Consider the following 21,992-nt stretch of genomic DNA (forward strand, 5'->3'; position numbering starts at 1 on the left):
TTTTTGCCACCTTGCACATGTCCACAAATGACCTTGAAAGCTCTGCGAGTATTGATTTTTGAACTACAAAATATTTAGCACGTAGGCAAATTTGTAAATATGGACTCTGCAAATAATGAGAAGTAATTGCCCCCATGTAACTCACAGCCCTATCAAGAGCTGGAAGAGTCCCATCACCCCCAAGCGTTCCCTCATGCCCAAAGTCTGTCTTTTCTGTTTCTTCTGCCTTTGTTTCAAGATGGAACTATGACCTGTTACCGTATCCTTTTTTGAAACAGGTGTGGACCATGCGCAGATGACCTACGACGGGCAGCACTGGCACGCTACAGAGGCCTGCTTTTCCTGCGCCCAGTGCAAAACCTCTCTGTTGGGATGCCCCTTCCTTCCCAAACAAGGTCGGATTTATTGCTCGAAGACATGCAGCCTCGGTGAAGACGTCCATGCCTCGGATTCTTCGGACTCTGCGTTCCAGTCGGCTCGGTCAAGAGACTCCAGAAGAAGTGTCCGGATGGGCAAGAGCAGCCGGTCAGCAGATCAGTGTCGACAGTCTCTCCTCTTGTCCCCTGCTCTGAACTACAAGTTTCCTGGCCTTTCAGGCAATGCTGACGACACCCTTTCTCGGAAACTGGATGATCTGAGTCTTTCCAGGCAAGGAGCAAGTTTCGTCAATGAAGAATTTTGGAAAGGCAGAGTGGAGCACGAAACCCCAGAAGACCCTGAAGAATGGGCTGAGCATGAAGATTATATGACGCAGCTGCTCCTCAAGTTTGGTGATAAAAGCCTCTTTCAGCAGCAGCCCAATGAGATGGACATTCGAGCCAGCGAGCACTGGATATCTGATAACATGGTTAAAAATAAGACCGAGTTAAAGCAAAATAACCAGAGCCTTGCAAGTAAAAAATACCAATCTGATATGTATTGGGCACAGTCACAAGATGGACTGGGCGATTCTGCTTACGGCAGCCACCCGGGCCCTGCGAGCAGTCGAAGGCTCCAGGAATTGGATCTGGACCATGGGGCTTCGGGATATAATCATGATCAAACGCAGTGGTATGAAGATTCCCTGGAGTGTCTGTCAGACTTGAAACCAGAGCAGAGTGTTCGGGATTCTATGGATTCTTTGGCTTTGTCTAATATCACAGGTACATAATCTAGGGATTATGGGGTATTTGAAAAAGGAGCCACTAAAAAGTTCATTCCACACATGACAGGTCAGCACCAGTGGGGGCTATGTTATTTACAACTGTAGACCAAGGAGAGGAAGGAGTTTCAGTTAAATGCCAAACACTATAGCAAAACAAACACGTGTGTACATGTGTGCACACATATAAAATATATTTTCAATACAGTCTTTGGGGATGGGTCTTATTATCCCTGCTTTGAAGAGGAGAAATGAATTTATTGGGATCATGGAGTCTGTATCTGAAGAAAGATACTGGACTCTTTGGATCATGCTATGAATTTCAAGATATTAAAATCAACATGTGTACTCTATAAGCATAGAACATTTTTTTTATTTTCCTGAATTGCCCTGTGGCGACAGACAGCTCAAAAATAGCTAAGTTTTTTTTTACCCAGATTATAAAATAATTTCACTTTAATGTTTTCAAAACACATTCATGTCAGTTATCTACATTTCATCCTTAAAATGACCTGATAGAGTGGATATTATTGCATTTTACAAATGAGGAAACTTGAATTTCCAAGAGGCTAGGGAATTCCCTGGTGGTCCAGTGGTTAGGACTCGGTGCCTTCACTGCCAGGGTTCAATCCCTGGTCGGGGAACTAAGATACCGCAAGCGGTGCCGAGAGGCTAAATGCCAACTTTACATAGGTGTTTAAAGACAAGATTGAACCTGGAACCCAGCCCTCCTGAATCTTACATTTGCAGGAAGTTTTCGGATACAGAAATACTGCTGTCACTTGGCTAGTTTTATAGTCCAAGGAACGACATTTAGTTCTTTCATAAAGGTTATGTTACATTGTAACACAGGCAGGAAAGGCTTGAGCAGCTGCCCGCTGCCAGGAGGGACCCTGTGCCAGGTACCGGGCAAGGAGGGATAAGACAGCTACCCTCCTGGCTTTGGTCGGGCTTGTCAATGTTAAGGCCTGCAATAAAGGGGACTTGAGGAATGGTGGGTAAGACTAAATATTAAGCACCTCCTGTTTGCTAGGCCCTATGACAGGTGTTTTAACATTTAATATCAAAAATAGACAACATTTGGTATACATCGTGCTGGTGCTGACATTTCTTGACAATGTCGGGCTGAAAAACAGGCTTTCTTTAGAAAGTAGGAAGCTGTGTAGCCTCCAGTTGACAACAGTTCACACCACTTCCTGTTGTTCCTTACAGCTATCTGGGTTACATCCATTTCTCTTAACTTGCCTGAGCCCTGTTATAACAAGGAGTACAATATTGGTTTTGAGAAAAGTTTTAAAATGAGATTAATATGGAAGCAGCATTATTAGTTTATGAGTTGAAGGGGCAGAAGACTGGATGAAGGTCTAGGTCAGGGGTTTGGCAGACTTCTTCCGTAAAGGGCTAGAGTGTACTTTTGGGGCCTTACAGTCTTTGTTGCAACTACTTAACTCTGTCATTGTGGAAGAAACCATAGATAGCATGGGAGCAAATAGGTGTAGCTGTGTCCCAATGAAACCTATCCACAAGTAGGCTGTGGGCCGGACGTGGCCCTTGGGCTGTGCGACCAGGTATAAGACTAGTCTGGCTATAGGAAGAGGACCATAATGGTAGCCGTGTGAGAGCAAAGGGAAGGACTGCTTTGAGAGACATTCAGATGAAGCAATCTGGCTTTAATGGATTGAGAGATAGAAGCTTCTATGCGTTGTATTAATAAGCTAATGACATGACTCTTACGAAGAGCTTTTGTTTTTGTTTTTGTTTTTTTTGCAGTACGTGGGCCGCTCACTATTGTTTTTTTGGCGGTACGCGGGCCTCTCTCACTGTTGTGGCCTCTCCCGTTGCGGATGGAGCACAGGCTCCGGACGCGCAGGCTCAGCGGCCATGGCTCACGGGCCCAGCCGCTCCGCGGCATGTGGGATCTTCCCGGACCGGGGCACGAACCCGCGTCCCCCGCATCGGCAGGCGGACTCCCAACCACTGCGCCACCAGGGAAGCCCCATGAAGAGCTTTTAGAGTTTGGCTGCTCATCCCACGGGCTGTAACTCAAGTTTGGCTCCAAAACGGCTGGGCTCGTAGGAGATGCTGGGCCCTTCATTTCAATAACAGGATTCATACCTCTTGTCAATTAAGCGTATATTATAGTATGTTGGTTTTGCCTAGTGATCGTTAATCAGATACTGAGGTTTGAGAGACTTCACTTTGAAATGCTGCCTTTCAGTAGCTTGTTGGTGATAACTGTCAGAGTATCAGGATTACTGAGAATCACATCTTGTCTTGGCTTCTCTTTTAGGGGCTTCGGTGGATGGAGAAAGCAAGCCAAGGCCATCGTTATATTCTCTGCAAAACTTTGAGGAAACAGAGGCAGAAGATTGTGAGAAGATGAGCAATATGGGGACTCTGAACTCTTCCCTGCTGCACAGGAGCACAGAGTCCTTGAAGAGTCTCAGTTCAGAGCTGTGTCCAGAGAAAATCCTGCCCGAGGAGAAACCAGCGCGTCTGCCAGTGCTCCGAAGGTCCAAGTCTCAGTCCAGGCCGCAGCAGGTCAAGTTTTCGGATGATGTCATTGACAACGGAAGCTATGAGAACATCGAAATCCGGCAGCCGCCGATGAGCGAGAGGACTCGGAGACGGGTGTACCATTTTGAAGAAAGGGGACCCAGGTCTCATCACCATCGCCGCAGAAGAAGTAGGAAGTCCCGCTCGGACAATGCTCTGAACCTCGTTACAGAAAGAAAATACTCTCCCAAGGACAGGCTGCGGCTTTGCGCCCCTGATAACTATGAGAAGTTTATCCAGAGTAAGAGTGCCCGGGAGATCCAGGCCTACATCCAGAACGCTGACCTCTACGGGCAGTACGCCCATGCCACTTCCAACTACACCCTGCAGAACGCGGGAGGGCCTCGATTTCTGGGGCTCTACGGGGAGGACGACGACTCCTGGTGCTCCTCCTCCACCTCCTCCTCCTCCGACTCAGAAGAAGAAGGGTATTTTCTTGGACAACCAATTCCTCAGCCCCGGCCGCAGAGATATGCATACTATACAGACGACCTTTCTAGTCCAACTTCCGCACTCCCCACTCCTCAGTTTGGTCAGAGGACAACTAAATCCAAGAAGAAAAAGGGACACAAGGGCAAAAACTGTATCATTTCTTAACCTAGTAGCTGTGGAGATCGTAAACTTAGCCATTAACCATCTTAAATCGTATCTTTTTTCTTCCGTAGGAAAGTTGCTAAAATAGATTCAAGTGCTTTGCCCATGTAAATGAGACCCCCACTGCTGTTTACAGTGTCAGATTAACCTTTGGAAGGTGTGATTTCTCCATTTACCCTCCTTGGATGGTGCCAGGTGGACGTGACCTCTTGTGCCTGTCGGGTGCATCACAGTTTGATACAGCTGTTTTGATCTCCAACCCTCAAGAGATCCTCAAGAACCTGTTGAGAGGTGATTGGATGGGGGTGTTGATTTTAGACAATGGAGAACTTGAGCCACCTTTGTAAAGCACTAGCGTTTGTCGTTTATCTGCGCCAGGTTGGCCCAGGTCCTGACAGTCTGTCCTGTTGTGTGGCATGCACGTAGTCATGTGAGCCAGCCAACACTGTGCGTCCCATCATGCGAGGCCACGTCGTCCCCTTCCAACTCTCATTAGCCAGGTAAACACTATATTGTATTCGCTCCAGCTAGAGATCGTAAAGAACATTGCTATTTATAATGTAGTATTTCATAGACTTAAGTGTATTCCTAATTTAACGGTGCAAATATTAATGTATATACTGTACAGTTCAGATTTTAAAGCTGATATTTTTATATCCCTGAAATGTAAGATGTTTGTTACACTGCAGTGCTAGATTTGTTAGGGAACCAGAAACAGCATTTATGGATGAAATGATTGCTTGTATTTTAGTCAGGGTTTATAAGTTTAGACGGTCAAATTTATATTGCCTAGTGATGGAAAGTTCCCTTTTTTTTTTTTTTTTTTTCAATATTAAAAAGGCTCTGTATGCATGGTGGGGCTATGTAAATACTCGTTAAAAACTATGGCCCTATTAATCTTACAAGTGTTATTTATGGGTCAAGCAATGTAAACTGTATAAATGTAAAAACAAACAAACAAAAAAAAACCCCTACACGTACACCTGGAATATATGGTAAAAACAAGTAGAAGCTGTTTGGGTGAATACTTTTTTTCCCCTTTGGGATGGGCGGGGGTTGCCTTTCCCATTTTCAGCAAGGTAGTGATTATCTCATGGCAAGAGACCAAAAAAACTACAAGGATCTGCTTTCTGTGGCAGAGTACTTTGTAGGTTTATTCCTTTTCATCCCTCCTTTCCAGCTAATTTGTTGGCCTTTAACAGCAGTTTTGAAAACCGGGCCTTCTGGTTATGTTTTTCTTTTAAAATCGTTAGAGGATGCTGTGTTACTGGTTACTTCAAGTTAAGATGTGGTTCTATTTCAAGGGAGAGTTACGTTGGATTTGAACTGATGAGCTAATATTTTGATATGGGCCATTCTTGCACATATGTTTCAGTCCTAACTCAATGTCCCAGTGGTATCTCAGAACTTTAGGAAGGTATTTAATAAATGCTTAATAAATAATAACAAACTACCTTTCTGAACACAGATCTCTGCAAACATACCCAGATCACTGGATCCATTTTGCTCCTTTGATTTACCTTGCCGTTCTCCTACCGTTAACAGACCAACATTTGACTCCTGCGTGTCCGCTTGCCTTACCAGTCGGCGCAAAATAGAAGTTGAGGCACAGAAGCAAAGCTGTCTGTATTTACTGGTGTGGGGAAAAGCTGTTAGGCCTTGGGAGGGCAGACCTGAATCCAATAGGAAAACCAGTGCTCGACAGCATCCACTATAGCCACCCCTGGATAGGGCAAGGTTTGGTATGTGGGCTAGACAGAGGCCCTTCAGAAACACACCAAGGAGGGGAGAGCTCTTTCCTCAATAACTGTATCATCAATTTCCCTTGTCTGGTTCATTTTAAAAACATAGCAGTGAAAAGAAACTGCATACACGTGGTTAAAAAACAAGAACAAAAACAGTGAAGAATCTCCTTTCCACTCTCCATCCCTCAGTTCCCCTCCCTAGAAGTAACCACTGTTTTCCATTTCTAGTGTATCCTTCAGATGTTCAAACCACATTTACATGAATGTATCTTTTAAAAATGGCAGCAAATATTTCCCTTGTCTGGTTCATTTTAAAAACATAGCAGTGAAAAGAAAATGCATACACGTGGTTAAAAAACAACAACAAAAACAGTGAAGAATCTCCTTTCCACTCTCCATCCCTCAGTTCCCCTCCCTAGAAGTAACCACTGTTTTCCATTTCTAGTGTATCCTTCAGATGTTCAAACCACATTTACATGAATGTATCTTTTAAAAATGGCAGCAAACTAGACCGGCTTAGACTTGCTTTTCTCACTTTACATGTGGACATTCCACATTAGTGCAGGTAGGTCTGCCTCATTCTGTTCTTGCAACGACTGCATAATAGTCTACTTTTGGATATACCATAATTTACGTCACCAGTCCCTTAGTGATGGGCTTGAATTTCCTCATAGACACCTTATCCTGCACTGGCACATACGCACATAAATTCTGAGCAGCACAGTTGCTGGGACAAGGGTTATTATGCATTTAAAATTTTGATGGTTATCACCAGTTTTCCTCCAGAAGGCCATCTCCTGCTCTGCATTTACAACGTATGAGAGTGCTTCTTCCCTCACAATCTCACATGACACAGGAGCAGACTTCCTGATATTTGAAGACCTTTTCAGAACCTATGCTGCGAACAGTGGGCATCCTTTTAGAAAAGACTGTTGCTTGGAAAGGATGGATAACAAATAGTAAACAGGTAATATTCAGCCTTACTTAACCTGGAGAAAGGCAGGTATAAGCTGAAGTCACTGTCCTCAGTAGTTTTCAAGTCATAGTTGCTTTTGCTTCTGGCAATAATCACCCTATTCATCTTTTCATTTCCTTATATAAGGGTTATATAGATTGCCAAAGGTTTAAGGGAATGCAGAAATATTTATTCATAATAATAATGTAGCCTTTAAAGATTTTAGGGGCTTCCCTGGTGGCGCAGTGGTTGAGAGTCCGCCTGCCGATGCAGGGGGACCACGGGTTCGTGCCCCGGTCCGGGAAGATCCCACATGCCGCGGAGCGGCTGGGCCCGTGAGCCATGGCCGCTGAGCCTGCGCGTCCGGAGCCTGTGCTCCGCAACGGGAGAGGCCACAACGGTGAGAGGCCCACGTACCACAAAAAAAAAAAAAAATTTTAAATCTTGGTTAATAGCAATAACAAAGAAGACTATCTACAAAGGAAGAAAGGGAAGCAGCTACCTTGCAGTTCTGTAAAGAATTAGGCTAGAAAAGTAGGCCTACAGTTGCTATAAAGTGTTCATATAGATTTAGTTAACAAAGTGTCTAGTCAGTCACTAAACTCTAAAATTTGGTCCCAAGGTAAACATCAAATATTAAAACACTGCCTCTGATCTCTACCTGGGTGAAGCAGAACCCCTAGTGATTGCATTTTCCTCACTTCAGACCAAACTGGAGAACATTTTGCTTACAGCCCGCATAGGGATGCTGATAAAATGTCAATGGGAACTCCTTTCAGCACTCAGTAAAAGAAAATGATTCACCTTGTGTATGCACTTGCTCTTCTTGGCACTCTGCTTTCCAGTTCCTGAGTTAAATGAAAAGTACCAGAAGTGCAAGGAGAGATTAGCTGTCTAACCCCTCTCACTTTAGATACAAAGCACGGGCCATCCTAAAAGGGTAGTAAAATTGGAATGGGCACTGAAGACTGCTAGATTTCCCTGTGTGGCATGAGGCCCTGCCCCACAAGGTCCTTGGGTGACAGGCTGGGCAAGTATGGGTGTGGAGGTGTTCGGGGAGTGCTCGAGGCTGCGTAAGTGCACAGGATTGTCAATACTGTGTGGGCAGGCTTTGGTTGACTGACCTGCTCTCTCCTAAGGCGCACTGGACTGCTGCTGTGGACAGAGAAGCAGTGTACATGCTAGACCTTCAGACTTTCCAAAAGGAACCAGGAATTTGACCTTCTGTAAAACGTCTGCCAGATTCTCAATGCTAGCAACTAATTCATACGTTTCTGAAACCCTTTGAACAAAATGAGCCTGCCATCAGCAAGCCACCAATGCATGTGTTAGAAATTAAGCACTTGAAGCTGTCTCTTGGAGCTGTCTAGAGGAGGCACGACTAATTACTGTTTACAGAAATACATGTGACCGTTTTTTGAGGCGCAAGGAAGAAAAATTATTGGGATTAAAAAAAAATTCCACTAAGAGCCTCATTACCAATTTAATGTTAGCAACACAATTATAAAAAACCTTTTTAATTAGGCAAATGAGAAAATTGCTAATTGCCTAGATTCTCTAGCCATTCTTCAAACTGTCTAAAAACAAGGCATGCTCCTGAACAGTCACATGGGTTTTCTGTTCACTTTCAAGCACACGAGGAAGGCTTCCAGGTAAACGGGAGAAATACACAGGAGCAACTGAAATTTGCATCTCTGAGCGCATGTTTTGCCAAAGTCACAGAAGCAGTAACGTTACCAGGGGAAGACAGTTGTTGAAGGGTGGCTTCCACAAATGTTTAGGAAGGAAGTGTGGAGGAAAAGTAAGACATGGGGTATGTGTATAGCCTTGGTCACTGGATCAGAGCCGGTCTATTCTTTTTCAACAGACCCAGCTAGCTGGTCAGGTAGTCCCATTTTAGAGATCCATTTTAGCCTCAACTTCTCTTTTTTGCAAAAGAAATGTCACATCCCTACTGCTGTGTGTGTACCAGGTGCTGTTAGGACAACTTTAGAAGTAACCTGCAGCCCATTCTCCAGAAGCATTTGATTCCAAACATAAAAGTACTAAACATATGAAACGTTCTCTTAAATGCTAATACTTGTTGTAGTGTTCTTAGGTCAACGAACCAAGTAACTGATGTTGGAAAAGGTGATTACTGGTCTAATATAAATCTACCATAAAGCTGACCTTGGAGTGACACAAAGCACACTGGACTTCAGGATTCAGGAGATCTGGGTTAGGAGACTCACAGCTCTCATTAACTCAGGCGGGTTAAAAGCTCTGACTCAGTTTCCACTTCTGTAAAATGAAAGTACTCAGCCACCTCAAAGGTCTCCTTCCAGCTTCAGTATTCTGTGGAGACTGGACTTACTGGGTCAGCCAACAGAAGAGTCTTCCCACTCAGCATAAAGTGTTGTTCCCCTTTTCTGACTCCCATTTACCAACATATTAGGCAAGGATTCCTAAAAGGATGATCCTTGCAAACACCAAGGCTCATGGGAGTTGGGAACGGTAAAGACGGTTGGTGCTTTTTTATGTTAATGCTTGGGACTCTGAATGGGCAAGAGGTTAAACTAAACCATGAAGTTTGGAAATGGTTATCTCCCTATCAGAGCACGTAGGCAGTCTGGAGATGGCATAGAGTATGTGGAAGACAAGATATTTTCCTCCCAAATGTTGTTTCTCCCCAATTAACAGGATGAAAAGTAAGATTTTTTTCCTGCAGTGCTATTGGCAGCATAGTCTGGAATCTCTGAACAAGTTGTAAGCAAAGCTGAAAAAGTGTTAACTGTGTTTAATCTTGGCTCCTAGAATAGGAGAGTTGAATTACCAGGCTCATTCCACTGAAATGGCTCTTGGCAAACCACCGTGGGTCCAAGTACTGCAGCCGAAGAGCTCTGGCTGTGGGCGCTGTGACCCTACCTGCTACCTGCCCCTTAACCGCCTCTTAGGAGCCTCAAAGGTGTGTTCTAAACTAACTCCAAAGCACAGGTCATGGGAACCGATAGGTGAAAACCAGGAAAAGTCTACTGAGATAGGATTTGAAAGTTATCGAAGCTTTTTTGTAAAGTTTTTTTTGTTTTGCGGTATGCGGGCCTCTCACTGTTGTGGCCTCTCCCGTTGCGCGCAGGCTCAGCGGCCATGGCTCACGGGCCCAGCCGCACCGCGGCATGTGGGATCTTCCCGGACCGGGGCACGAACCCATGTCCCCCACATCGGCAGGCGGACTCTCAACCACTGCGCCACCAGGGAAGCCCCTAAAGTTATTTTTATATATTGCCCATTACAGTCATATCACACTTTAACTGTACATACCAATGGCTAGCGTGTCCCGGAGTCGGGATTGGAACCTAGTTCTGAATGACCACCGAACTTCCACTTCTTCCAAGAACACTGAGTGTAGAGTTGAAAGATTTGGGTAAAACCTTGCCCCTGCCCCTTCCTGCTATATGACCTTAGATGACTTATACCTTCTGCCCTTAACTGTAAAGTGAGGAAAAAAATCCTCATTGGCTTATAACATGTGAAAGTGTGTGTGAATCTACAAAACACTAGCATGGCCATTCTAACCTTGTTCAGATAATGAAACGAAAAACATGGTGCTCCTCTGAATCCTACATTTAGTATCTTAAACCTGAAATGTACTGTAAGCTACATCCGATATGGTACACTAGAGTCTACACAGAAGTAACAGAATACAAAGTTTTTTAAAATGGGAAATTCCTACAAGGTGGGACTAGTCCCATGCCCCTCCCCCAGCTTGCAGGGCATATCTCCTTCGCTCATCATTCCCACCTCAGGACAGGGAGGCCGTGGCCTTTGCAGCAGAGGTTGAGCTGCCCCAGAAGATGAGATGAGATGTTGAGAAAGCAGTGCCTCTCCTCTTGGCCGCTGGGGTGGACCAGGTTGCTCTTGTGTTGGAAAGAAAAGGTGACTTTCACACAAGACTCACCTCTCAGTTGAGTAAGCCCCACAGGGTTCAGTAGAACTCCACCCACTGGGATGGTGGAAGGCCACACTGGCCAAGCCCACATCATGGCTAAGGTTCAGTCCTGGCCAGTAAAGGAAAGGGAACGCGAATGCTTGAGCACGAAACATACCTCAGCCTGCTTAGCTGCAGTTCTGCTGGACTGTAGCTTCTCTCTCCCCTCCCTGAGCCCTCCACTCTCTCTCTCTCACACACACACAGCCCCATCTGCTGGGGGCTGACCCCCTTTCTGGCCTCAGAAGCCTCAGGCAAGCAAGCGTAGGGTGTGGGCACACCAGTCTGCTGGTGCTGGGCCCGCTTGAAGGCATCGCAGACGTTTGGTCCGTGTGTCTTTCTCAGGGGTTTGGTCATGAAGGATGGCCTCTTCCCACTCGAAGGAGGCAGGGACAGCATACTATGTCTTGTCACCGGATCCTCTCCCTCTCCCTGGGCAGCTTGCCCAGGCTTACCCTCTCAGTGAGCCCTTGCTGCCCTCAAGGACAACAGCAGGGTCTCAGCCAGAAAGCCTGAGAGGAGGCACCAGCAGGAGTCCCAGGAACAGGGCCCTGAGGCAGGAGGAGCTTTCCCGGGTGGTGCGGTCCTGAGGGCCATGTGCCAGCCAGCCAGGGCTACTCTGTCCTCTCCTGCCCCCATCTCATACACGCTCTAACCAGGAAAAACATGGCACACATGGGCAGCTTAGGTGGCGGGTAGACACCTCAGGTGTCCTCTTGCAGCAAGTGTCTGTATATGGTGTGGTTACTTTCTATCTTACATGTCCTCAAATGTTTATATTTCAATAAACTTCAACCTTTTCTCTCACTCACATACACACACAAATGGGAAAAAGATTTAAAACCTTACACAATTTTAAACAAGTGTTGGTGAGGACGTGGAGAAAAAGGAACTCTCATACACTGTTGGTGGGAATATAAATTGGTGCAGCCTCTATGGAAAACTGTATGGAGATTCCTCAGAATAATTTAGAACTACCATATGATCCAACTATCCCGCTTTTGGTATTTACCCAACGAATATGAAAAAAGTAATTTAAAAAGATACATGCACGCCTATGTTCACAATAGCCAAGATATGAAAACAACCTAGAAGCCCATCTGATGAATGGATAAAGATGTGGTACATATATACAATGGGCTACCACTCAACCATAAAAAAGAATATCTTGCCCTTTGCTGCAACATGGATAAACCTTGAGGGTATCATGCTAAGTGAATAAGTCAAATGGAGAAAGACAAATACCATATGACTTCACTCATGTGAAATGTAAAAAACAAATGAGCAAACCAAACAGAAACAAACATGTAGATACAGAGAATGGAGCAATGGTTACCAGAGGGGTAGGGGTGGGAGGGAGGGTGAAATGGGTAAAGAGTATCAACTGTATGGTGACGGGTGGAAACTAAATTTTTGGTGGTGAGCACACTGTAGAGTATACAGAAGTAGAAATATAAGGTTGTACACATATAAACAAATGTTACCTCAATAAAAAATAAAACACAAAACCCCCCCAAAAATCTTACACAATTTCAATAATAATGGTCTAACATCAGAACGCCATTAATCTATGGGAACAGAGCTCAAAAAACAATATGCTATAAAAAGCAGGCTGTCTCTACTAGTAGCTATACAAATGTGCACGCAGCCTTAACAATATTTGTCATCAAGTGACATCTTAAACACAACTTGAAACAGACTCAGTAGACTAGCAAAGCCTTTTATATAATCAGTCCCCATTACTCCAAGATCAATTATTATCATACAATGGAAATGCAGGACTGGTGCAGCCTGCTGAAAGCCAACTTCAGTGAAGCTAACCCTCAAATATCATTTGTATTAGTTTGAGCAAAAGGTGAGCTGCTAACCAGAAACCAATAATATGGCTTAAACCATAAAGACATTGATTCCTCTTTCACATCACAGTTCAGCACTCAATATGGTCACACAGGGATCCAGCCACCTTCCATCTTGTGGCTCTGCAACAATTGAAGGCTGGGTTGCTATTCCTATTACTTTAGGGAAGGGATAAGAGAGAGCATGAAGGAGGTACATCCACTGTCCTAAGGGTCCCAGCCCAGAAGTAGCAGCACTTCCACTCAAATTCCACAGGAGAGAACTTAGTCACCTGATCACACCTGTGACAAGAGGGACACAGCAAATATAGTCCTAATTAGGCTGTCATGTGACTCAATTTCAATTCCATTACCACGGAAAAAGGGAAGAATAGATTCTGCTAACTGTACCTTAGTTTTACTAGCTGCCCACGCCCCACCACTTTTTTCTTTTTCACTGAATTGGGTACCATCAGTGCTCTCAAGAGAACTGGCAAGAAGATGCTAGCCCACAAACCTTGGTCTAACAAGCAGAATGTGGCCATTACTCCCTGGAGGTGCCGGTGCCAGCCTGAGCAGTGTGACAGACATTATGCCGCTTGGGTGGCTGGCTGCCCCAAACACTGAATATTGTCCACCATGAATATTTCAGGGATGACCAGATCACCATCTCCAAAGTTGTTGGCAAAAAACTGTCAGCGCGGGACTTCCCTGGTGGCGCAGTGGTTAGGAATACGCCTGCCAATGCAGGGGACACGGGTTCGAGCCCTGATCCGGGAAGATCCCACATGCCAGAGAGCAACTAAGCCCGATGCCACAGCTACTGAAGTCCATGCACCTAGAGCCCGTGCTCTGCAACAAGAGAAGCCACCACAATGAGCAGCCCGCGCACCGCAACTGGACAAAGCCTGCGTGCAGCAGCGAAGGCCCAACGCAGCCAAAAATAAAAAATAAATAAATAAATACATTTATTTAAAACAAACAAACAAACAAACAACAACTGTCAGCGCTTTCCTAGGAGTTTAGGATCCCTTGTAGGAAAAAGTGTGAAATAAAGCTGAAACCACTACACAGTATTTCGGCAATGTAGCACAGTCCTTTCTTAAGGGGATCCGCCCTCCCTTTCCTTCATGAGGTTCTGGGTCTGTGAATTGGCTCAGGGCTGGCAAGTGGCTGAGGGGCCGTGAGAAATCAACATTTCTGGCAAGAATAAATACAAAGGTAATTATTTTAAAATCTTATTCTTAAGTAGATTTCGGATTCAAAGTCCTTCATATTCTGCTCTCAACCTACCATTTCCTACATTCGTCCCCTATTGTCTTCCCCAACCTGAACTTCTAATACTTTTCCATCTCTCCCTGAAAAAGTCCTATTCCTCCAAGACCCAGGGGATCAAATGTCACTTCCTTTGTGAAGCATCAAAAAATAGGAGGACCTACAACGTTCCAAACTATGCTAGGAACTGGGGTCACAAAGACAATGTGGTTCCTGTCCTCCAGAGGTTACTATAAAGACGTAGGATTTTAATTCTGTAATTCTCTGAAACTCAGATTCCTAATTACACAATTATTGAGTACTACTGTACGCTCAATCTTATCTCACTTAACTGCTTTCTCAGATATGGAGACTCCCCAAGTCACCAAAGTTAACAGTTTCTCAATCCTCAAACTTCCTCCATCCTGCTGCTGAGTCAGGAGCAATCTTGCAGTAGAGAGTAATAAAAATATACATTTAAGCAAAACACTCTAAGCCTGTTAAGAAAAAAAAAAAAAAAGACAATCTAATTATTTAAACCCAGTTGCTTTATTTTGCACTTTTAAAATTCACAAAAAGCTTCACAATATCTGCTCTTCCCCTGTTGATCATCAAGGCTTTATGGTAAGACAGTGAAACCTTTATCACAGGAATTGGGCATACTCAAAAACAATGGATCATTTACAAACAAATTTCTTTAATCAAGAACATTTTGCAACATACATACTCTGGCACGTATCTGAATTCATCTATCTTAAAATAAGACTTTAAAAAGCTTTAAAAATAAAACAGATTTAACACTGACAAGCCTACCAGAATAATGCTGATGGCAAGCTATAAACAGCTTTAAATGTTGAATGTAATTTGGGGAAAGGGGAAAAGGAATTATCTGTTGAACCTATATTTAAATGCATCTGTGAGTAAAACTTCTCTATTTAATGAATTTCAACAAAGTGAACAACTCCTTTGCCTCAAGGTAGTTGAGTCTCAAGTTTTATTTTTAAACTTGTGACATCTTGACTTAAGGAGATGAATCCTGGAATTAGAATATTTAAGAAGAAAAACATTGGCACAAGAGAGAAACAAGACTACTTTCTTAGTCTTTCTAATGTGGATAACAGATAAAACCACTGTTCACATTAAGGAAGAATAGCAAAGATGATACGTAGGGTTTAGTTTTGGCTTATGTACAATATCTAAATTCAAGGTGGTCTCATACAGGAAACTTAATAATTGTTGCCTTCAATTAGTTTTTTAATTTGTGGAATGGCATAATACATATTTTGAGGCACGCATTACAGGATCCTCTACAATTATTTACACTGCTATTTTCACTTTTAATATAATTTTTATCTACTCTGGGGTAGCTCTCTGGATATAATCAATAGAGGCCACTAAAAATAATGCCAGAATTCAAGTGAGAAGAGAGTGGAAATGGAAAGAGGATGGGAGGAGAATGAAATTGGGTAACAATAACAAACATTTTTAAAGGTTTCCGAACACATGCCATGAAATTACATATTTTGGCTAAATGCCATTGGGCAGCTGGAAGTGATCAGGAAATAAGTGGAATATCCTAATTGTCCCAGTTAGATTCTTAACTAACCCGTGATTTGGATGGCTCGCTCATGAAGGACTGTTTACATAGGCTGCTTGGTGAAGGGTAGTTGTGCTAGGCTTACAGCCTACTCTGCTTTGTTTCGTTCAAGAACGCTTTTAGAGGGCTATGCACCCCTAAAAAGGGCAGCAGAACAAAGGGTCTGACAGACTACAAACAGAGATTAACAAAGGCATAATCTGTAAATGGTTTAATTATAGATATGTCATCAATCACTTTCTTTCTTGAGATGGGGAATATGGGCCTATGGAAAAAATGAAACTCCACTACTTCCCCATATTGTAAATTTTTCTCTTCTGGTTAGAAAGTTTTAAAGAAATCTCAACTTTTTTTTTTTTTTTTTTTAGAAATCTCAACTTTAAAACAGGCCTCATCTTTCATCTCGAATTGCCCCTTCTCTTAGTCTTATATATGATATTGTTTAAAACTCACACATCAGTGAGACTAATCAGGAGTTTCAGGACCATTTTAATAGAAGACACTGAGTTCATTTACTTGGAAAACAGGATTTTATTATGGGGTGACTTTTAGAGATTTAAGTGCTCTGTTTTATCACAATGAGAATTATCCTCAAAGTGAACAAAGTATTCAGTTTATTTGGGTAATATACTTAAACATATTAAAAGTTACAAAGCCTAAGATAAGCAAGCAACAAGTCAATAAAATCACCTCAGGATTCTAACATCTTCACATGGTATCACTGACTATGAAATGCAAAAAGACTATAAATGTTTAAGTGGAATGACCTCTAACCTATACATTACGCTAGTGTGACCAAACAAATGATCGTATACTAAGGAAGACTACAGGACATGAGTAAGTGCAGAAAGCTGCTCTCCAGGACTGCATTTTCAAGAAAGCTTGAAAAATTAACTGATCCATCATTTTAGGAGGGAAAAAAAGATAAGTATGGATTAGGAAGCTCTACATGTAGATAACAAAAAATTCTAATTAAAATATCTTAGACTATTTTAGATGTTTATTTGATATTGGAAATATGGTCACTGTCATAAAGTATATCTCTTCATCACAAAAATTCCATATATTAAGGATTTACACAATCCAGGGGGGGAAAAAATCTAGAAACTTTTTTTTTTTGCCTGAGCAAGTAATCTAAAAAGGCTCTGCAAAATCTTGACTAGAGGTATCATACTCTTCAATAAAATGCTTGAGTTCTTCAACACACCGCTCACCTATTTCATGTAAATTCTGTCTCAATGCAAACTGTATAGACTTTTCTAATGAAGGATCTTTTTCAATCAGCATTTTCACAACCATCCCAAAAGTTTCACAGTCTTGTCGGTAAACCTAGAAAGATGAAATACATTGTGGTTAGCTAAGAATAATTAGCCAAACATTGAGCTGATTCAGCTGGCAGAACTATGGTGCTAAAATCTAAAAGGGAGACACAATACTGCTGAACCTCTCTTGGCTCTGAGTATACACTACTGTCAAAGGCCATTTAAACCTCTATCTCTGAGATTTGCTGACAAGTTGAATGAGTAGAAAAGCACTGATACACCACATCACTGACTATAGAAATCTGGCATGGCATTTGTCAAGCATAAGGCAATCTACTAACAGGACATCAGACTAGAAACGAGAAGAACTGAGAACAAATGCCAGCTAGGTAAGGCACGTTGATGGCTTTACTCTTTACTTGTTTGGAAGAAGTAAGTTTCCAAGCCCCTAACTTCAGATTATTTGTTTGAATCATGACCAGATGACAAATTTAAAATTCTGTTTAGTATACAAAAAACAACTATAAGAAGGCTGAAAGTATTTATTTGAAAAAAGCTTTTCAAGTTATAAATATTTAACCATAATTAAAATCACCAAGGCAGAGTTAAGATCAAAATAGTATGTTATACATGTACATGTTCATGCAAGCATGTGTACACATATATGTATATATAGATACACACGTATACTTGTGTATATTTTTCCACCTCAATGTATATATTGTACTATTTTACTTCAATATGTATATATAATTTTTATCAATGGCAATTAGGTATTATTTCCTGTCCAAAAATTGCTAAATTTTCTCCAGACTAAATGTTATTTCTTCAGTTTACAGTCACAAAATGCATTTTAGATTTCTATGCTATTTTTCATACTCTGCAATTCATGTATTTAAAGAAAATTTGATATGAAAATGAAAATTAAGTGAAATTAAGTGAAATACAAATTGTTTGATTTAAAAGAACTGTCACATTAATTTTAACCTTTCCAAATTTAACAAAAACAATCAACATAACATGTTTATTCTCTGAAAAAGGATTTTATTCATTTTTTAAAAACTTGGAAAGAAGTAATTTGAGACATTGCTTCGCTTATGATAGTTTTCATTCCACAAATGATCACTGCTAGTTGTGGTGGTTGCTGCTAACATTTTTTAAATGTCTGCAAGGTTTTTTTTATCCTTTAAAATAGCTATTTAAAGAAGAATATTTATTTTTGACTCTCAGTACTAGGTTGCTAAATTATACTAAATTCACTTCTTTGCTCTTGAAAACTATTCACAAGCCCCAAATTAAAAAGAAAAAGTGTTTCAAATGACCTAGAAATTAAAATATATAAAACCCTCAGCTGCCTTCTCCATCTAAGCACTAACACACACACACACACACACACACACACACCCCTTTTTCTAAATAGTGATGAAATTTACTAATAGCCATTAAGTTTAATCCAACTATTTAAACCAAACATTTATTCCAGTTTCTCTTAAGGTTTACATGACCCAGAATTGATATTACTAACTACTCTAATAAACCAACTTAGGAAACAGTATACCATTCACATGATATTACATAGGCTGTCAAGGCAATAGAGCACAAGAATTGGTCTAACAAACACAGAGTACCTAACCTAATGAAGCCAATGCAGTTCCCATGGGGGAAGGTAAATTCCTTACCAAACCAGTCAAGCCACATAATAACAGCATTCTAACACCAACCACAGGCCTCAGAAGAACACTTTGTGGGTGGCCTAAATTTTATAGTCTTCTTTATAGCAGATGTAACTAGATGAGGATAAGGTTACACTGTGAATTAACCTGCAAGTTCTTTAATGTAAATCTGCTGTTTTACCTAAACTGTAACTCTTTGTTTAGCATATTTACAGAACATAAATGTACTACAGATTTGCATATCAAAAGTAAAACCATATTAAAATGTGTTCATACATTTAAACTGCAAACTACTGTCACTCTGGAGAAAAGATAACACAAGCATTTAAAGGTTGTGTTTTATTATTTAATTGTAAATCCTTTTTGAATTATTCACTGAAATAAGACAAATTTTTGTACATTAGTTGACAAGAACAACTAGAACTGCCCAAAGCAATGTAATTCTCTACTACAGGGTAGATTTTCTAAAAATACTACTTAAAATGCAATGGTTGGGCATTAGACAGGAAATAATTAGTTTTTTGTTAAAGGAAGAACCTCACCCTCCAAACTTTTATAAATAAAATTCACAACGGTCAGAAACATATTTCCGAAATCTGTTCCACAGTAAACTCAATCCCAAACAGGAAGGGTGTAGTTATCTGTGGAAGAGTTTGTTTGCTTATGGTCCCAAGCTGGAAATGCATTAATAATCTTCAGATCTGGTATCTACAGGCCACACAGGAAGATTTTTTGTTGTTGCATTTTCCCTTGATTGGACCTCATCAAAATGGGAAACATGTTAAAGTTTGGGTGGGGCTCACATACATTGCATAAAAACATAGTTAAGTTTGCCAGCATAATGAAAACACTATCCAAAAGTGCTTTCACACAGTCCTTTATTATAGTAGTCTGTGTTAATAGTTGAATTCTCATAAAATGCTTCTAGGAAAAAAGGGATATGATAAAATAAACTACCAAGGCTTTTTACTATTAATTATGCTGTCTAGTGACTGAAAGAATATCTGGCAAAACAAACTACATACTTATAATGACATAAAATTCCTCCAAAATGTATATCATTGTAGACCTTACCTCTGTTCCCACAAAAAGAGAAAACAAAAATTAAGGCAAAATGAGTTGTTAGAATTTTCATTTCAGGCAAACCATCTTTTTTTTTTTTTTTTTTTGTGGTATGCGGGCCTCCCTCTGTTGTGGCCTCTCCCGTTGCGGAGCACAGGCTCCGGACGTGCAGGCTCAGCGGCCATGGCTCACGGGCCCAGCCGCTCCGCGGCATGTGGGATCCCCCCAGACCGGGGCGCGAACCCGGTTCCCCTGCATCAGCAGGCGGACGCGCAACAACTGCGCCACCAGGGAAGCCCCAGGCAAACCATCTTTAGCATATATATTACAGTTACATAAGAGTAGTTCGGTGGAACGATAGAGATAACACAGCCATTAGCCACAGGAAGCTACTTAAATTTAGGTAAATATGCATATACTTAATATTTAATTTATAATTTATATTAATATTAGGAGGTACATGGATAAACCGCAAAAGTCAGACATGCACACAGCCTTAGAAAACTAAGGAATCGGGCTTCCCTGGTGGCGCAGTGGTTGAGGGTCCGCCTGCCGATGCAGGGGACACGGGTTCGTGCCCCGGTCCGGGAAGATCCCACATGCCGTGGAGCGGCTGGGCCCGTGAGCCATGGCCACTGAGCCTGCGCGTCCGGAACCTGTGCTCCACAACGGGAGAGGCCACAACAGTGAGAGGCCCGCGTACCGCAAAAAAACAAAAAAAAACACAAAAAAAACCCTAAGGAATCAAAAACAATGATTTTCCTCTATTGTTGATACTTTAACATTCCATATAATTTCCTTTATCTGAACTCATTTGGTTCAAATCCTATGTGTCCTATTTCAGGAGAGTCACATCCTAATGGGAAAGGTAAACACAGACAAGTAAAACACAGCATAAAGGAGATAACTAGATGTGGAAGGTGACAGGGAAGCTAGAAAGACTGAGTTCAAATCCTGACTCTACTACTGTGGTGGGCTGAATAATGTTCTCCACCCCCACCCCATCCCCAAGATGTCCATATCCTAATACCTGGAACCTAGGAATATGTTACCTTACATGGTACAAGAGACTTTGCAGATATGTTTATGTCAAGGATTTGAGAAAGGGAAATTATCCTGGATTATCCAGGTGAATAAAATATAATCACAAAAGTCCTTAAAAAGAAACGCAGAAAAAGAGAGGAAATGTGATCACAGAAATAGAGGTTGAGTGATGACCTTTAAAGATGGAGGAGGGAGCTACCAGCCAAAGAGTACATGCAGCCTCCAGAAACTCTAAAAGGCCAGCAAAGAGATTCTCCCCTAAAGCCTCCGGAGTAAGCACAGACCTTGCAGACACACTCTTGGACTTTACACATTCTTCTTAAGCTCACATGGAACGTGCAAGATACACCACATTCCAGGCCATAAAACATGCCTTAGCAAATTTAAAAGAACAGAAATCATACAAAGTATACTCTCAGACCACAGTGAAATTAAGTTAGAAATCAAAAGAAAGATAGCTAGAAAAATCCCAAGATATTTGGAGATTAAACAACATACTTCTAAATAACACCCAGATCAAAGAAGTCTCATCAGAAATTTTAAAATATTTTGAACTAAATGAAAATACAACTTATTAAAATTTGTGAGATGCAGCAAAAGCAGTGCTTAGAAGTTTATAGCATTAAATGAGTATGTTAGAAAAGAAGATATAAAATAAACAATGTAATAAGTTAGGATTCTAGAAAAAGAAGAGCAAATTAAATGCAAAGTAAGTAGAAGAAAATAATAAAAATTTGAGCAGAAATCAATGAAATTGAGAAAAGAAAATTAGAAAATCAATAAAACCAAAAGGTGGTTCTTTAAAAAGATGAATAAAATTGATAAACCTCCAGCCAGGCTAACCAAGAGAAAAAGAGAGAAGACACAAATTATTCATATCAAAATTGAAATAGGGGTCACCACTACTGACCTCCCAGGCATTTACAATAAAGGAATATTATGACAACTCTATGTGCACTAATTTGATAAATTAGATGAAATGAACCAATTCCTTGAAAGATACAGTCTAGCAAAACTCAAACAAGGAAAAATAGATAATATAAATAGGCCTATATCTATGAAAGAAATTGAATTAACAATTAATAACATACCAAAACAGAAAGCACTAGGCCCAAGTGGTTTCACTGGTAAATTCTACCAAACATTTAAAGAAAAAATGATACCAATTCTTCACAATCACTTCTAGTAAACAGAAGCAGAGGGATCATTTCCTACTGTTCTATGAGGTTAGCATCACCTTATTACCAAAACCAGACAAAGACATTACAAGGAAGAAAAATTACAGACCTGTATCTCTCATGAACACAGAT

At 41.4% G+C, this 21,992-nt stretch overlaps 2 protein-coding genes and 1 long non-coding RNA gene across 20 annotated transcripts in view; 1 reads left to right on the forward strand and 2 right to left on the reverse strand.

Moving 5' to 3' along the window:
• Positions 1–5,734, forward strand: part of PRICKLE1 (prickle planar cell polarity protein 1) — a 108,375-nt gene extending 102,641 nt beyond the window's left edge. For all 4 annotated transcript variants that reach the window (XM_028491438.2, XM_024122947.3, XM_028491439.2 and 1 more), the window contains 2 exons: positions 279–1,142; positions 3,432–5,734. In XM_028491438.2, coding sequence (XP_028347239.1) covers positions 279–1,142; positions 3,432–4,294 — 1,727 coding nt within the window. In that variant the 3' untranslated portion in view covers positions 4,295–5,734. The remainder of the gene's footprint in view (positions 1–278; positions 1,143–3,431) is intronic.
• Positions 1–21,992, reverse strand: part of PPHLN1 (periphilin 1) — a 168,884-nt gene that overhangs the window by 9,748 nt on the left and 137,144 nt on the right. For 14 of the 15 annotated variants that reach the window (XM_055085684.1, XM_055085680.1, XM_007106047.4 and 11 more), the window contains one exon: positions 16,153–16,970. The exons of the other annotated variant lie outside the window; for it this stretch is intronic. In XM_055085684.1, coding sequence (XP_054941659.1) covers positions 16,776–16,970 — 195 coding nt within the window. In that variant the 3' untranslated portion in view covers positions 16,153–16,775. Of the gene's footprint in view, positions 1–16,152; positions 16,971–21,992 lie in introns of those variants that run through there. 15 annotated transcript variants of the gene reach the window in all.
• Positions 13,742–14,569, reverse strand: LOC114486501 (uncharacterized). Its single transcript, XR_003680372.1, has 2 exons — positions 14,398–14,569; positions 13,742–13,990 (listed from the first exon to the last, which is right to left on the reverse strand). It is a non-coding gene; the product is annotated as an uncharacterized lncRNA (long non-coding RNA).

Source organism: Physeter macrocephalus, chromosome 6 (assembly GCF_002837175.3).
Source record: "Physeter macrocephalus isolate SW-GA chromosome 6, ASM283717v5, whole genome shotgun sequence".
NCBI classification, from domain to species: Eukaryota; Metazoa; Chordata; class Mammalia; order Artiodactyla; family Physeteridae; genus Physeter; species Physeter macrocephalus.